The following is an 18128-nucleotide window of genomic DNA, read 5'->3' as shown; positions in this document are numbered from 1 at the left end:
TAGAAAGATCATAATTTAACAAAGAAATGTCTCATAAAGTAATATTTATGATGGGATAGAAAAACCTAACGAATTGCTTTCATGTTTAGTAGTAGTAGGATATTCTATAAACAAAAGAACATTGGATAGGAAGACTGAAATCTTGGTCTCTAGTGAAACAGTGGTTAAATAGCCAATTTCATAGTTCTATTCTCCCTAAAAATAAATAAATAAATAAAAAGTAAGAGAAAGAAATAATGGCAACAAATGATAAATGAGACAATATATGCAGAAGTGCTTATAAACTTTTGGAACCATGAGGATGTTTTGCCTTTATTATTTTAGGGAAGTAGGAGCATTAATAAAGACTAACCTCTTTTAACTATATCTTGAGATATTAAAATATCACAAATTCCATCCTGCACTTATGCCAAACAAAAATCTCTAGCAAAAAATGGGCATATTGAGAAAAATACCACAATGTTAGATTGTATGAATTAATCATTGTCTTTTTAGACTGGCTTAATAGTATTTCTTCCCTAATCTCTGTTTATTCTCAGTTTTCAATACTGGCTGATGAATGTCAAACCCCTCCAAGATCTTACCGCTCATTCTGCATAGCAGTAGACATGGGATTGACTGTTGGGCTCACAGATTTGTTTCTTTCCCATATCATCATAAGTTCAGCCATTCGCTCCTCAGCACACTGTGCAGTAAGCCGAGCCTCCGCATCCTGGTCCCAACAGTCTTCGATTGTCTCCTTGAGTGACCTCACTGCCTATAATAAAGTACATGTCAAAAAGTATATCTTTAAAAAAAAAACAAACTAAATTTTTAGTGACATAAAGTAAAAGAAAAATCAATTATCTTCAACCAATATTTTATACAGCTATAATAAAATATTTTAGACTTCAGAGATTTGTAAAGCGTCATTTTTCTCAAAAGATGAGGAACTTAATGTAAGCAAACAAGGAAGGTTTAACTTAACTCCTAAAGAATTAGCCATAAATGTGAGCAAGTTGTAAAAAGTTACGTGGTTCATCAAGGTCACAGGTTTCTGACATTGTTCATTGTTATTTCTAGCAAAAGCCACTAATTCCACTTAAAAAATGAGTTTTGAGTTTGATGGAATTTTGGCACCAGGCTATCTTCAATCTCTAGGTTAGCTTTTTTACACCTGGTAAAGAGTACTTCACTCAAACTGTGAAGTTTAAAGACTTGGTGTTTTCTTTTTCTTTAAACTAATTTCAGCGATAGTATCAAAAACGGTCTATTCTGTAGTATTCATCTTTATCAGCAATGAACAATAGTCTCCCTTTTGGGGAAAGTTGGTTTGAACTTCCTTTTTTAAAAACAGATTTCACAAACTGTCATCCAGAATCCATTCAGACTTGTTTTTTTGGACTTGTGTTTATTAGGCTTCAGAGCTTTTTGCTGCAGATATTCACAGTTCTTGCACTTTTAAAATGCTTTCAGGGACGCCTGGGTGGCTCAGTTGGTTAAGCAGCTGCCTTCGGCTCAGGTCATGATCCCAGCGTCCTGGGATCGAGTCCCACATCGGGCTCCTTGCTCAGCAGGGAGCCTGCTTCTTCTCCCTCTGCCTCTGCCTGCCATTCTGTCTGCCTGTGCTTGCTCTCTCTTCCTCTCTCGCTCTCTCTGATAAATAAATAAAATCTTTAAAAAAAAATAAAATGCTTTCAAAAAAATTAAGATGAGGGTTGCCAGATCTAAAAAATAATGTAGAATAGCACTTAATTTTAATGTTTTAGATAACTGACAAATCATTTTTAGTATGTATTCCATGCAATGCTTAATCTGGGCATTTTATCTTACAAGCCTATTTTAAGCTAAAATCCTTGTTAGCTTTCTTGGCACTATTTTTAGTGTTTTCCTAATAATTTGTGTTCTCTAACAAACAAATCTTAACCTGCAGGAAACCTGATGGTGTTTGTTGTGGGCATATGCTAAATCAATACCCACACCATGGCCCACCCTTGATACCATCTTTCTTGCTCCCTTAGCTCTTAAGCTGCCTGCCTCAGTGTGGCATTGCTGGTTCCCCAATTCTGACCACAGCACAAATCCAAAATATATCTTTTAAGGCTGACATTTACACTGATTTTTTTAAAAAAAGATTTTATTTATTTGACAGACAGAGATCACAAGTAGGCAGAGAGGCAGGCAGGCAGGGGCGGGTGGGGGGTAAGCAGGCTCTTTGCTGAGCAGAGAGCCCGATGCGGGGCTCGATACCAGGACCCTGGGATCATGACCTAAGCTGAAGGCAGAGGCTTTAACCAGCCACCCAGGCGCACCTACACTGAATTTTTAGAAGATTTATTTATTTATTTGAGGGGGTGAGGAGCAGAGGGAAAGAGAGAGAGAGTGTGAAGCAGGCTCCACACTAACAGTAGCGCCCATGGTGGGGCTTGATCTCATGACCTTGAGATCATGACCTGAGCCAAAATCAAGATCTGGATGCTTAACTGACTGTGCCACCCAGGTGCCCCCTACACTGGATTTTGGAATCTATTTGAATATATGTTCCAGGCTCTGACTTTTGAGTAAAAATTAAAATTTAAACAACAGATATAGATATCAATTAATAATCCTCTCATTAAATAATCATCTACCTATTTCTCAAAATTTGGAAGAACCTGAAGAATAGATAGTGATCATCTGGAGTTTAAGGAAAACTACCCTCCTGAGGTAGAAGTTTGGTGTTTATGTTAGAAGTACAATTGAATCTGTTATTTATGGTAGTCATGTTCTACAAAGTTGCAGTAAATGCTGAATTAGTGAACACTGAACCATTTCTCCTAGGGGAAATATAAGGTTATGTTCCTGTGAGCCTCTGGCCACAACATTTTTGTCAACTGATCAATACATAATCTTGTTTTATTTGTTTTTCTGTTTAAAGATACCTTTAAAAATAGGTATTAATTTTATTAACTGTGCTCATGACCAACAGCATTCTACATCATCCCCTAACAAAGTAAATCTAGCACATTTTTTCCTTCTTCAAAAGGCATATCACAGCCTTCCAGTGCTTATGAACACTACTCAGCCCTTTAGCACTACACATGGGAGCTATTTTAAACCAGAAATCACTAACAAAATGCCCCTAAAATGTGAGAAATACACAAAATAGCAAAAAGGACATCTGTTTATAGTGTAAGAGATGAAACAAAAAGGCAGAGGACCTGTTGACCTCAGTTGGAAACATGTATATCCGGTGACTAAAGTTTTTCGCTACTCTGTATATCCATGAATGATCATAAAAGCATTCAGAATATTGGCTTTGGGATTACAAATCAATTTTAGCAAGCAGTCAAATTCCAAATACGAAATCCATCAACATGAGAAAAAACTATATGTAATGGATTTAAAACTGACTCGGATTTGAAAATAACAGAGGGAGTTCAGAAATCAGCAATTTTTTTTTTAAATAAATACACCTCTAAAAATAGTTACACATTTACCTTACTGGATTTTGATACTGGTTTGATAAAATGAACTGGTCTTTCAATTTTGAAACAATTTCAAAAAAATTTTAATAAATATATTTAATGTTCCACTGGCAGCATAATTATAGATGCTATCTAACACTTCTTATCTTTCATGGATTTGACATTTTAGAAGATTATAGGCCAGTTACTATTTTAAAAGGACTTATTTATTATTTGTGGGAGAGAGCAAGAGAGTGGGGCTGGGGGGAGGGAAGGACAAAGGGAGAAAGAAAGAAAGAGTCTCAAGCAGACTTCTGCTGAGCATGAGTCCCCATGTGGGGGCTCAATCCCACAAATCTGAGATCATGACCAGAGCCGAAATCAACAGTCAGATGTTTAACCAAATGAACTACCCAAGGGCCCCAGCCAGTTACTTTTTAGAATCTCAATTTAATGATATTTCTTCATGGTTAGATTCAAGGTTTGAAACTTTGGCAGAAAAATCACAAAAGAGATGCTGGGTTCTTTTTTTCCTTTCCTTTCCTTTTCTTTTCTTTCTCCCTCTCTCTCCTTCCTTCCTTCCTTCTGTCCTTCCCTCTTTTTCTTTCTTTTTAAGATTTTATTTATCTACTTGTCAGAGAGAGAAAGAGAGAGCAAAAGCAGGAGGAGCAGCAGGCAGAGAGAGAAGCAGGCTCCCTGCTAAACAAGGAGCCTGATAACAGAACTTGAGCCCAGGACCCTGGGATCATGACCTAAGCCAAATGCAGATGCTTAACAACTGAGCCACCCAGGCGTCCCTACAGATGCTGTGTTCTTCTCATTGCATCTTATCAAATGGCTCACAATTTTGATTTGTCTCATTACTAGTGAAGTTAACCTTGATCACATGTCTGAGTTGGTGCCTGCCAGGTTTCTCTACTATAAAGTTTCATTTTTCCCTTTTATACTCAATCAGGTTTTTGTTTTTTTTTAAAGACTTTAATCAGTGTTTTTGGAGTGGAGGAAATACTTAAAGTTTCCATAAATATATTATTCTCTATTCATCTTTTTACCCACTAGTTTTAGCATCTTTTGATGCTTCTTCGCTGAATTTCTGTGATGCTTGCTAGCAACAAGACATTTAAAAAATGATAGTAAATGCATAATAGAAATATGGACAAAGGGCACATAAACAAGAAGTGCAAATTCCTGATAAAATATGCAAAGATGCTTAATCTTACTATGTTGAGGCAGTATAGTATAGTAGTTAAGAATATTAGTTCCAGGGTGCCTGGGTGGCTCAGTGAGTTAAAGCCTCCGCCTTTGGCTCGGGTCATGATCCCAGGGTCCTGGGATCGAGTCCCGCATGGGGCTCTCTGCTCAGCGGGGACCCTGCTTTCTCCTCTCTCTCTGCCTGCCTCTCCGCCTACTTGTGATCTTTGTCTGTCAAATAAATAAATAAAATCTTAAAAAAAAAAAAAAAAAGAATATTAGTTCCAGTTTTGTAGCAAGAGTGGCAATTAAGAACCTGGCTTCCAATCTTGGTTCTAGTACTTACTAGCTGCAAATTGAAACAAGATCCATTTCTACCTATCGCATTAAGAAAGATCAAAATATTTTTATAATACAAAGTGTTGGTGATGGGCACTTATACTATTGTCAGGAGTGTCCTCAATTTGGAGGGTAATCTATCAATAACAAATTATAAATGTATTTACCCTTTGAGTCAGCAATACTACTTCTGGGAATTTATTCCTCAAACACATTTATATATTTTAGAAAAATGTGTGTATAAGATGTTCATTGCAGTATCATTTTTAACAGCAAAAGCTACTACCCACATATCCTCTAATAGGGATCTGGCTAAAAACTTGCAGTGTAATGGATACCATATAGAATGAAAAGAATTAGGAAGATGTATATGTTTCCAATTGCTAAGCAGAAATTATAAGGTAAGTGGATGTAGTAATTCCCATCTATATATTAGAAAGGGATATAAAAACATATAGTCATGTAATCCATAGAAATTTCTAAAGCCTACAGAAGGAATACAATAGTGGTTGTTTCCTTGGAGGGCCTTTTAGATGTCTGGGGACAGCATATTTTTTGAATCGCTAAAAATAATTTTTTATTGTTTGAACTCTGAATTTTAACCACATACATTTAATAAATTTTTTGAATAGGTAATATATGTATGTGTCAATAAATTCAAAATGTCAGAAAAAGAATACAATCTGCCTTCCATTCTTATCCACCAACCACCCATTTTCCCAGTCTATAGGCAACCAATGTTACCAATTTCTTGGGTATTCTTTCACAGAAACTTATTACTTTTTTATTCAAACACATACCCCTCATATACCACTCACACAGATCTACACATTCATATTCTTTATTACTAAACATGAAGTGTACACACTGAAATCTTTCTAAAACAAAGATTTAGATGCCTTTCCACACAAAACTGAAAGAGACCCTTTCCTTTCCAAAATAGAGCACCCATTCACCAACTGCCCGGAAGAGCTCAGAAACACCAAAATCCAAGCAGCTAAAAATTGTATAGTGGCTGTTTTCTGTATCTGGAGCAAAGAAAGACACTGAATGAAGCTATATTGGTTACTTTTCATCATACAGTTGGAAAATAATTTGTAAAAATACTTTTTCAAAAAGAGATCCCACCTCTACCCACTCTCACCCCTGCCAAAATAAGACATTCACCAAGGCACTGTCCTGGATGATGAATAAAATTTGGTAAACAGAAACTCTACCTCTGAGAAGTTTCTATATTTAAGACTGAATCATTGTTGATGCATAATAATAGTTAACAACTGTTGAGTTCTTACTATGTACTAGACTGTGTTCTAATTCACTTAATTCTTATTTGAGGTACTATTATCATCCTCACTTTTTCATATGCAGGAAAAGAGGCCCAGAGGAGAAATTAGAGCACATAGCTAATAAGTGGCAAAACTAAGATCAAAGCCCAGGTAGCAGAGCTCTACAGTTTATACATTATCCTATGATGACTGGCTCGAAACTATGCTGACAGAACACAGCCAGTTCCCAGTGGATAAATGGGTTCTATTATAGAAGTTGTAACTTGATCATGTTTTTGAGAAAAATCTATTATAAGTTACAAACAAAGTTAAAATAATGGTTGTTAAATCATTTATATAAGATTTAGAAGTAAATTAATATGAAATAGGGAAAAGGGAAAATTAGAAAAATAGCTGAGAATTTAAAGAGGTTGACTATACATGGAGTTCTGAGGGTCCTAAAAATAATGATTTGGTCATAGAATGTTGACCTAGAAGTAAAGCAATGATGAATATCCCAGAATAAGTAAAAAAGGAGATAAGAGAAAATTAAGGAAATAAACTGTATAGAAACAGGAAGATTAAGTCACCAATGGGGAGTTAGTTTAAAATCTTTAAACAAATATTAAGAAAGGATTTGACAATTTTTTAAAAAGATTTTATTTATTTATTTGAGAGAGAGACAGTGAGAGAGAGCATGAGCTAGGAGAAGGTCAGAGGGAGAAGCAGACTCCCCATGGAGCTGGGAGCCCGATGCGGGACTCGATCCCAGGACTCCGGGATCATGACCTGAGCCGAAGGCAGTCGTCCAACCAACTGAGCCACCCAGGCGTCCCAGGATTTGACAATTTTGATGAAATGGACAAATTCCTTCAAAGATATAAAGTGTCAAAGCTGACTTAAGAAAAAACAGATGATTTGACTAGTTCCTGTATCTATAAATTTATAGTTTAAAACTTTCCCACAAAGAAAAATCCAGGCCCCAGTGGTTTCACTATTGAATTCTACCAAACATTCAAGAAGGAGATAATGCCAATTCTATCCAGAAAATCAAAGAGGAAAGGGTATTTCCCAACTCACTGTATGAGAACATTAGTGAAGACGCCAGAAGAAGGAAACCAGGGGACATGCTCCCACAGAAATACAAAAATCCTGGTAAAAACTGTCAGAATCAACCTTACTGAAGCTCCGGAAGTTAGTCAAATGTTGAGAGCAACCAAGTAAAAATGTGAAGATAGAAGTCTGTGTTCCCCGTGTAGGAACCAGATTTCCAGAGAGAGGAAAATGATACTGTTCCCAAGGAATTATGCTGTCTGTTCTAACATGTCTGTGAATTCCCTGAAGAACCAAAGAAGGGGGTCTGTCTTTATTCTGCCTAATTCAGAACTTTCTCAGAAAAGAGAAGAGAAGTAGATATGACTAAGTGGAGAACATTCCTTGAAATCACTGAAAGCCAAAGGAACAAGTGTTACAGCCTGGGGCAAAATACAAAAATTGAACCACACAAAAGAAAAGCTGGAAGCGAGGGAGGAAAAGCTGGGGTGTGACACACTTTGGGGGAATGAGGGTTTTGAAAAACTGTATATACTGGGAAACCTAGAAAAGCCAAGCACTTATCCAGGGTGGGATGCATGGGGGTATAGCTCAGTGGTAGAGCATTTGACTGCAGGGTGGGATGCATGCTCAAAGAAGACCATAAGTTTTCATAACTGGCTGGTTGTTAGGCTCAGCGCTAGCAGCAAGTGAAGGCTAAAGCAGAACTGTAAAGGGTCTGGATGAATGTTAAAGGAGGGCCGCAACAGCCGCCTGGGTGGCTCAGTGGGTTGAGCCGCTGCCTTCAGCTCAGGTCATGATCTCAGTGTCCTGGGATCGAGCCCCGCATTGGGCTCTGCTCAGCAGAGAGCCTGCTTCCCTCTCTCTCTCTCTGCCTGCCTCTCCATCTACTTGTGATTTCTTTCTGTAAAATAAATAAATAAAATCTTTAAAAAAAAAAAAAAAAAAAAGGAGGGCCCCAACACAAAGCCAAACTGTAAAGGCTTGGGGAGTATTTTAACTTTTTTTCTTTTGATTTCTTTTTGCTAATCAGAATATTCAGAATATCCAGTCTTAAAAAATCACAAAGCTTGCAAAAACCCAAGAATATATGGCCCATTCAATAGGAAAAAAGAAATGAAAGAAACTGTTCCTGAGGAAATTAAGATACTGGAGTTAGTACAAAAAGATTTAAATATGCTCAAAAGATGAAGGAAACCATGGACAAAGAATTAAAGGAAGTAGGAAAGCAGTTTTTCATCAACTGGAGAATACCAATAAAGAGATAAAAATTATAAAAAGGAGCCAGAAAGACACTTTGGAGCTTAAAAGTAAAAAAACTGAAATGAAAAATTCACTACAGTGATTCAAACAGCAGCTATGAACAGAGAGAAGAATTACTGAATGACTGAAAAAATTATGCAGTATGAGGAACAGAAACAAACAGACAAAAAAAAAAAAAAAGGAGAAAGATAAACAGAGCTTAAAAGACTTGTGAGGTCATCAATCATTCCAAAATATACAGAATGGGAACCCCAGAAGGAGATGAAAGAAAAAGGGGCAGAAAGAATATTTGAAAAAATAATGGTCCAAAGCTTTCTAAATTTAATAATAGAAACAACACATCCAAAAAACTCAATAAACTCTATGTAGAATATACTCAAAAGGTTCTATCCTGAGACATACTGTAATCAAACTATAAAAAGCCAAAGATGAAGATTCTTGACAAACGCAAAAGAGATGTGACTTGAAATGTACACGGGATCCTAAATAAAAGTTAATAACCAATTTCTCATCAGAAACCATAGAAGCCAGAGGCAGGGACATGATATATTTAAAGTACTGAAAGAAAACAAGTGGTAACCAAGAATTCTATTATCAAACAAAATTATCCTTCAATAATGAAGAAGAAATTAAGACATTCTTATATAAACAACAGCTGAGGGGGCTTGTTGCTAGCAGATCTGCCCTATGAGAAATGCCAAAAAAGATCATTCAGGCTCAAGTGAAAGGGCATTAGACAATAACTTGAAGAAATGAAGAACACTGGTCAAAGAAACTATACGTAGGTAAATATAAAAGCCAGTATAGGGTATTTTTGGTTTGTGACCCTTCTTTTTTTCAAATACAATTTAAGAGAAAGAGAAATCTTTCTCTTTAAGAATTAAGAATCTATATTAATATGATTCAATATTACTAAGATGTCAATTCTTCTCAAATTGATTTATAGATTTAATTTAATTTTAATAAAAATCCCAACAGGTTCAATGTAGAAACTGAAAAGCTGATTATAAAATTCATTGATTATGAAATGTAAAGAACGTAGAACAGCCAAAACACTGTGAAAAGAACGAAGGCGGAGGACTAATGTTACCTGATATCAAGACACAGTAAAATGCTGAAGTACTGGCAATGAGACAGACATATAGGTCAATGAAACAATAAAGAGTCTGGATATAGACCTACATATATACGGACAATGAGTTTTTGACAAAGACTACAAAAGCAATTAATTAAATGGAGAAAAAGTAGTCTCTAAAAATAAATGGTAGGAAACAATTAGATATCCATATACAGAAGAATGAATATTGATCCATACCTCACACTATGCAAAAGATCCAAAAAATAAGATATAACAACCTCAAAATGGGTCATAGACCTATACAATTTCTAGAAGAAAATACAGAAGATAATTTTTGTGACCTTGGGTTACACAAGGATTTCTAAAATATGAAACTAAAAATACATCCATGAAAGAAAAAACTGATAAATTGGGCTTCAGCAAAATTAAAACTCTCTGCCCTTATGAATATACTCTTAAGAGAATGACACAAGCCACAGTCTGGGAAGAAATATTTTTGAGTCATATATCTGATAAGGGACTTGTATTCAGAATATATAAAGAGCTTCAAAACTTAACAGTAAGAAAACAATCCATTCAATTTCTTTTTCTTTTTATTTTTTTTTAGTTATTTATTTGACAGAGAGAAATCACAAGTAGACGGAGAGGCAGGCAGAGAGAGAGAGAGGGAAGCAGGCTCCCTGCTGAGCAGAGAGCCCGATGCGGGACTCGATCCCAGGACCCTGAGATCATGACCTGAGCCGAAGGCAGCGGCTTAACCCACTGAGCCACCCAGGCGCCCCAATCCATTCAATTTAAAGTAGGCAAAAGACTTGAATAGACGTGTCATCAAAGAAGGAATAAGGATGGCAAATAAGCAAATGAAAAGATGCTAAATATTATTAGTCATCAGGGAAATGTAAATTAAAACCATAATCAGATACTATTGCACACTTATTAGAATATCTAAAATTAAGAAGCATGTTCATACTGAGTACTGGCAAGGATGTAGAGGAACTGAAACTCTCATATACTTTTGGTGGGAACGTAAAATGGTACAGTCACTTCGGAAAAACGTTTGGCACTTTCTCAAAAAGTTACGCAGACATGTAACATGATGCACCCATTCTACTCTTAGGTATTTACTCAAGAGAATGAAAGCAGATGTCCATACAAAGACTTGCACATGGAAGATCATAAGAGCTTTACTTCTAGTATCCAAAAACTGGAAACAATACAAATATTCATCACCAAGTGAATGGGTAAACCAGTTGAAGCATTCAAAAGAATTGTTCCATTCAAAGGAATGCTACTCAGCAATAAAAAGGAATAAACTACTGAAATACTTATCAACATGAATGAATCTGAAAATGATTAAACTATGTGGAAGAAGCCAGATAAAAATAGTACATACTGTATGGTTCCATTTATATAAAATTCTAGAAAAGGTATACAAATCATTAGTGACAGAAAGCAGATCAGTAGTTGCCTGGGGATTCATGGAGAAAAGAAAGAGGCAGGAAGAAGCAACTACAAAAGGACAAAAGAGAAATTTAGAGGGTAACTGACATGTTCATAATTATGACTATAGTGATGGTTTTATGGGTATATACATATATCAAAACCTAACAAATTATGTATCATTAATATGCGCAGTTTAATCCATATCAAGTATATCTCTTTCAAATGTTATAATTTTTTGAGGGGATAAAATAAGATTAAGAAAATTATAAATATTTGGGTAAAATCAGATGAGTGCTTCAACAAGGGACTCTAACTGCATATATACAAATAATGATATCCAACATTTGGGTAAATGAGATAAAGGGGATATCATTCAAAACACTGATGAAGAAAGATAAGCAGGAAAAAAATGGGAAAAAAGACAAGAAATTTAAAAAATCTTTCCTCTGTAATGACAGGAAAATGGAAGTGGGGTCTCATGAATGGGTTATGAAATGAGTTTAGTGGGTTGAGAACCAACATTTAAAACAAATAACTACACCAGTCTCCCCAAACTGAAATACTCTAGACTAGAATAGCAAATAAGAGAACACAGAGTACATAGTAAGGTTAAGTATTAACCTAAAGACACTATATCATGATGTATACTTGCATTTCCTAGTGTAGGCTGTATGAGAAAAAAAAAAGCATGGAAAATGTTGAATTCTAGACCACAGCAAGTTTGCTGATTTGTCAAGAAGAGAAATATAAAAACTGAAATAAATGTGAAAAAAAGAAGGGATAGCTTCTGGAACATATAGTACATTTTAGAAGACTAGATTAAATGGGGTGGATAAAGTAGAGACTAGAGGAGGGAAAAAAAACAACTGAGAAAGTTTCACACTTTTTTTTTTTAAAAGATTTTATTTATCTATTTGACAGAAAGAGATACAGCTAGAGAGGGAACACAAGCATGGGCAGTGGGAGAGGGAGATGCAGGCTTCCTGCAGAGCAGGGAGCCCAATGTGGGACTCGATCGCAGGACCCTGGGATCATGACTTGAACTTAAGGCAGACACTTTACCACGGAGCCACCCAGATGCCCCAGTTTCAAACTTTTACATGACAATATATTTAGATAAAACTGTTGAGCAAGAGAGGTTATGCAGAACTAAGACTAAGGATTAAAGATAAACCAGACAAATGATTTCAAGAGGGGAAAGAGAACAAGCCACTATTCAAGACAGATTAAGAAATGGAAGCTAAAAATTTAGAAAAGGGGGATGCCTGGGTGGCTCAGTTGGCTGTGTCTGCCTTCAGCTTAGGTCATGCATGATCCCAGGGTCTTGGGATCCAGAACTACATCGGACTCCTTGCTCAGGTGGGAGCCTGCTTTTCCCTCTGCCTGCTGCTCCCGCTGCTTGTGCTCTCTCTCTGACAAATAAATAAATTAAATCTTAAAAAAAAAAAAATTTGGGAAAGAATGAAACATGAAGAACGGTAGTGTAGTTGAACAAATTATACCTTAAAGTTTTAGATGTGAGACAAAAAGCTATTTTAAAATTTATTTATTTGAGAGTAAGAGAGGGAAAGGATGTGGGGGTGTGTTGGCAGATAGACAGGGAAAGGGAAACTCCAAGCAGATTCCATGCTGAGCATGGAGCCCTACACAGGACTCAATCTCATGACTCTGAGATCTCAACCTGAACTGAAAACAAGAGCTGACACCCTAACTGACTGCACCACCCAAGCACCCTGGAAAAAAACGATTTTAAAAATAAAATTCATCTACAATTTTTTGTTATTCCAATTTAAACTGTGTGTACATATATGTAATTTTTACAACAGTTCATTTTTACTATAAATTCTGAAAGTACAGAGGGGGAATAAAGAAAAAGTTATTCATGAATCCAATATTCAGAGATAGCTATGGTTAACATTTTCATGTATTTTCCTCAGACTATTGTCTGTTCTTTCACTTTTATCAGGAGACTATTCTACCCCGTTTTATTGACTGACCTACGTTTTGAGTCCTTGGCAATTTTTAAAGAAAGATTTTATTTATTTATTGGACACAGAGAGAACACAAGCAGGTGGAACAGCAGAGAGAGGGAGAGGGAGAAGGAGGCTCCTGGTGAGCAGGAACCCTGATGTGGGTCTCAACCCCAGGGCCCTGGGATCATGACTTGTGCCGAAGGCAACCACTTAACCAACTGAGCCACCCAGGCACCATCCCTGGCAGTTTTTAAAAACTAGTTTTTTGAGAAATGAAAGAGGGGAAGTGAGATGACATCAGGTCACAGGAGTTCAGGTAGATGGTCATCGAACCATTCCCAACACCTACAAACCCAACAGGAGATCAAAGAGAAGAAGAGCAGCAATTCTAGAAACAGAAAATTGACCACTTTCTTTAAAGTAGGACATGCAGAGAAGTGAATCCGAAGCAATGGGAAGATAGACCGCAGGGCAAGGGGCTGGCTCCCAGCAACTGGTGGAGCAATGGAGCACAGAATATTAATTTTTAGAAGTCTGTTCCACTAAGGGACATTGCTCCAGAGGCTAAGCGGGGCTGGAACCTTGTGGGGACAGTGTGGTCTCAGGCCCTGCGGAGTCACCGAATGATTGGGGGTGTCTGAGTGTAGCAAAGCTTGCAGGTATCAGAGCAGGGAAGCCAACTATAGAGACGGAGCTGAGGAGTGAGCTCTTAGCTAGAGGTCACCTTAAACTGTGATCCGAGGCACAGTCGGGCCACTGCTCTTTGAGCAGGGACCCCACAAGTGGCTGATCTGGGGAGACTCACCTTCCTCCTCTGGAGTCAGGTATCTGCTGGGTTTGGAGACTCCAAACCGGGCTGTGTGCCAGAGACAGAAATGCTGGGTCACAGGCCGGGTGACGCAGAGGGTAGCCGGAGACCAGGGAGACGGGAGGGATTGACTGCATTTCTCTGAGAGCACACTGAGGAGTGGGGCCCCGAGCTCTCGGCTCCTCTGGGCCAGAGACTGGGAGGCCGCCACTTTCATTCCCGTCCTCCAGAGCTCGAGGGAAACTGTTCAGGGAACAAAAGTTCCCGAGAGCGAACCTGGGCCGATAACTTAGCCTGGCCCCTGACAAGGGTGGCACAATTCCACCTGGGCAAAGACATTGGAGAATCAAGGCAACAGGCCCCTCCCCTAGAAGATCAGCAAGAAATCCAGCCAAGACCAGGCTCAGTGATCAAGGAGAACAGCAGAATTCCAGAGGAGGAGAAAGCAAAGCATGGAATTTATGGCTTTCTCCCCATGATTCTTTAGTCTTACAAAGTTAATTAAATTTCTTTAATTTTATTTTTTTCTTACTCTAAATTTTTAAAACTTTTCCTCTTTCCTCTTTTAATGTTTTTAACTACTTTATCTTAAAAATACCTTTCTAAAAAAATCTTTTAAAACCTTCATTATTATAGTCATATTTTATCCTCCACTGTATCTAACTTTATTTTTTGTATACATATAAGGTTTTTTTGTATAAAAAATTTGGGATACAATTTCATTCAATAGATCAAAATATGCCCTAAATCTAGCACAGGGCTTTGTTCTAGTCTCTAGCCTGAGCAAATTCTCTCCACTTTCTTTTTCTTTCTTTTTCCAACCAACATGTCAATTCCTTTTTTAGACTTTTTAAAAAAAATTTCCATCTTTATAGTCATATTTCATCCCTTCATCATGTTTACTCTTATTTTGGAATATATATATATGTTTTACTTTCTTTAAGATTTTGGGAGGTAGTTTCTTTTAAGAGACCAAAATACACCCAAAATCAAGTGGGTGGCTCTGTTCTATTCACCAGTCTAATATATATATATATAATTTTTAAAATTTCTTTTTACCCCCTTTCTTCTCCCCCCTATTTGGGGTCTCTTCTGATTTGGTTAGCAGACATTTTTCTGCAGTCTTTGCCACCCTTTTAGTATTTTATTCTCTTGTTCATATATTCTTATCTGCATATAATGACAAGACAGAAAAACTCACCACAAAAAAAAAAGAACAAGAGGCTGTACTGAAGGCTAGGACATTGGTAATATGTCAGATCTAGAGTTCAGAAAGACAGTTCTCAAGGTGCTAGCTGGGCTCGAAAAAGGTATGGAAGATATTAGAGAAATGCTGTCTGGAGAAATAAAAGCCCTTTCTGGAGAAATAAAAGAACTAAAATTTAACCAAGCTGAAATAAAAAAAGCTATTAATGAGATGCAATAAAAAATGGAGGCTCTTACTGCTAGGATAAATGAGGCAGAAGAGAGAATCACTGACAAAGAAGACCAAATGACAGAGAATAAAGAAGCTGAGCAAAAGAGAGACAAACAACTACTGGACCACGAGGGGAGAATTCAAGAGATAAGTGATACCATAACGTGAAACAATATTACAATCATTGGGATTCCAGAAGAAGAAGAAAAGAGAGAGGGGGGTAGAAGGTATATTGGAGTGAATCATAGTGAATAATTTCCCTAATATGGCAAAGGAAACAAGCATCAAAAACTGGGAGGCATAGAGAATCCCCCTCAATATCAATAAAAAACGGTCCACACAGCATCATTTAATAGTAAAACTTAAAGTCTTAGTGACAAAGAGAAAATCCTGAGAGCAGCTTGGGGCAACAAGTCGGTAACATACAATGGTAAAAATATTAAATTGGCAGCAGACTTATCCATAGAGACCTGGCAGGCCAGAAAGAACTGGCATAATATATTCAAAGCATTAAGTGAGAAACACATGTAGTCAAGAATACTATATCCAGCTATGCTATCATTGAAAACAGAAGAAGAGATAAAAAGATTCCAGGACAAACAAGAACGAAAAGAATTTGTAAACACCAAACCAGCCCAATAGGAAATATTGAAAGGGGTCCTCTAAGCAAAGAGAGAGCCTAAAAATAGTAGACAAGAAAGGAACAGAGATAATATACAGTAACAGTCACTTTACAGGCAATACAGTGACACTAAATTCATATCTTTCAATAGTTACCCTGAAAGTAAATGGGCTAAATGCCCCAACCAAAAGACAAAGGGTATCAGAATGGATAAAAAACAAAACAAAACCCATCAATATGCTGTCTACAAGAAACTCATTTTAGACCCGAAGACACCTCCAGATTTCAAGTGAGGGGGTGGAAAACAATTTACCATGCTAATGGACATCAAAAGAAAGCTAGGATGGCAATCCTTATATCAGATCAACTAGATTTTGAGTGAAAGACTATAATAAGAGATGAGGAAGGATATTATATCATACTCAAAGGGTCTGTCCAACAAGAAGATCTAACAATTTTAAACATCTATGCCCCTAACATGGGAGTAGCCAACTATATAAACCAATTAATAACAAAATCAAAGAAACACATTGATAATAATACAATAATAGTGGGGGACTTTAACATCCCCCTCACTGATATGGACAGATCATCCAAACAAAAGATCAACAAGGAAATAAAGGTCTTAAATGACACACTGGACCAGAGGGACATCACAGATATATACAGAACATTCCACCCCAAAGCAAGAGAATACATATTCTTCTCTAGTGCACATGGAACATTCCCCAAAACAGATCATATTCTGGGTCACAAATCAGGTCTCAACTGGTACCAAAAGATGGGGATCATTCCCTGCATATTTTCAGACCACAATGCTCTGAAGCTAGAACTCAATAAAGAGGAAAGTTGGAAAGAACTCAAATACATGGAGGCTAAAGAGCATCCTACTAAAGAATGAATGGGTCAACCAAGAAATTAAAGAAAAATTTAAAAATTCATGGAAACAAATGAAAATGAAAACACAACTGTTCAAAATCTGTGGGACACAGCAAAGGTGGTCCTGAGAGGAAAGTATATAGCCATATAAGACCTCAACAAAGAAGAAAGGTCTCAAGTACACAACCTAACCCTACACCTAAAGGAGCTGGAGAAAGAACACCAAAGAAAGCCTAACCCAGCAGGAGAAGAGAAATAATAAAGAGCACAGCAGAAATCAATGAAATAAAAACCAAAAAAACAGTAGAACAAATCAATGAAACTAGAAGCTGGTTCTTTGAAAGAATTAATCAGATTGATAAACCCCTGGCCAAACTTAACAAAAAGTAAAGAGAAAGGACCCAAATAAATAAAATCATGAATGAAAGAGGAGAGATTACAACCAACACCAAAGAAATACAAACAATTATAAGAACATATTATGAGCAACTATATGCCAGCAAAAATTGACAATCTGGAAGAAATGGGTCTTTGTCTTCTGAGGAAGACTCAAAGAAACTGAAAAACGTTCCATACTCATGGATTGGAGGAACAAATATTGTGAAAATGTCTATGCTACCTAAAGCAATCTACATGTATAATTTGATGGTTTATAAACCATCAAAACCGAACCAGAAAAATAGAAAACCTGAACAGACCCATAAACAGTAAGGAGATTGAAGCAGTCATCAAAAATCTCCCAACAAACAAGAGACCAGGGCCAGACGGCTTCCCAGGGGAATTCTACCAAACACTTAAAGAAGAATTAAAACCTACTCTCCTGAAACTGTTACAGAAAATAGAAATGGAAGGAAAACTTCCAAACTCATTTTATGAGGCCAGCATTACCTTCATCCCCAAACCAGACAAAGACCCCATCAAAAAAAGAGACTTACAGACCAATATCCTTGATGAACACTACAGACCAATATCCTTGATGAACACATGCAAAAATTCTCACCAAGATACTAGCCAATAGGATCTAACAGTACATTAAAAGGATTATTCACCATGACCAATGGTGACTAGTAGGAGTTATTCCAGTGCTGCAAGGTTGGTTCAACATCTGCAAATCAATCCATATGATATAATACATTAATAAAAGAAAGAACAAGAACCATATGATATTCTCAATAGTCGCTGAAAAAGCATCTGACAAAGTATAGCATCTTTTTTTAAAAAAATATAGTTTATTTATTTGACAGATATGCACCGAGAAAGGGAAGACAAGCAGAGGGAGTGGGAGAGGGAGAAGCAGGCCTCCTACCAAGCAGGGAGCTCAACGTGGGGCTCGATCCCAGAACCCTGGGATCATGACCTGAGCCAAAGGCAG

At 37.0% G+C, this 18128-nt stretch overlaps 1 protein-coding gene across 1 annotated transcript in view; it reads right to left on the bottom strand.

Moving 5' to 3' along the window:
- Positions 1 to 18128, bottom strand: part of BMPR2 (bone morphogenetic protein receptor type 2) — a 211954-nt gene that overhangs the window by 11863 nt on the left and 181963 nt on the right. Inside the window, exon 11 of the mRNA XM_044241330.1 lies at positions 585 to 757. Coding sequence (XP_044097265.1) covers positions 585 to 757 — 173 coding nt within the window. The remainder of the gene's footprint in view (positions 1 to 584; positions 758 to 18128) is intronic.

This window comes from Neovison vison, chromosome 3, assembly GCF_020171115.1.
Source record: "Neovison vison isolate M4711 chromosome 3, ASM_NN_V1, whole genome shotgun sequence".
Lineage (NCBI taxonomy): Eukaryota > Metazoa > Chordata > Mammalia > Carnivora > Mustelidae > Neogale > Neogale vison.
The sequence above is the reverse complement of the archived record's forward strand: the minus strand, read 5'-3'. Positions and strand labels throughout refer to the sequence as shown.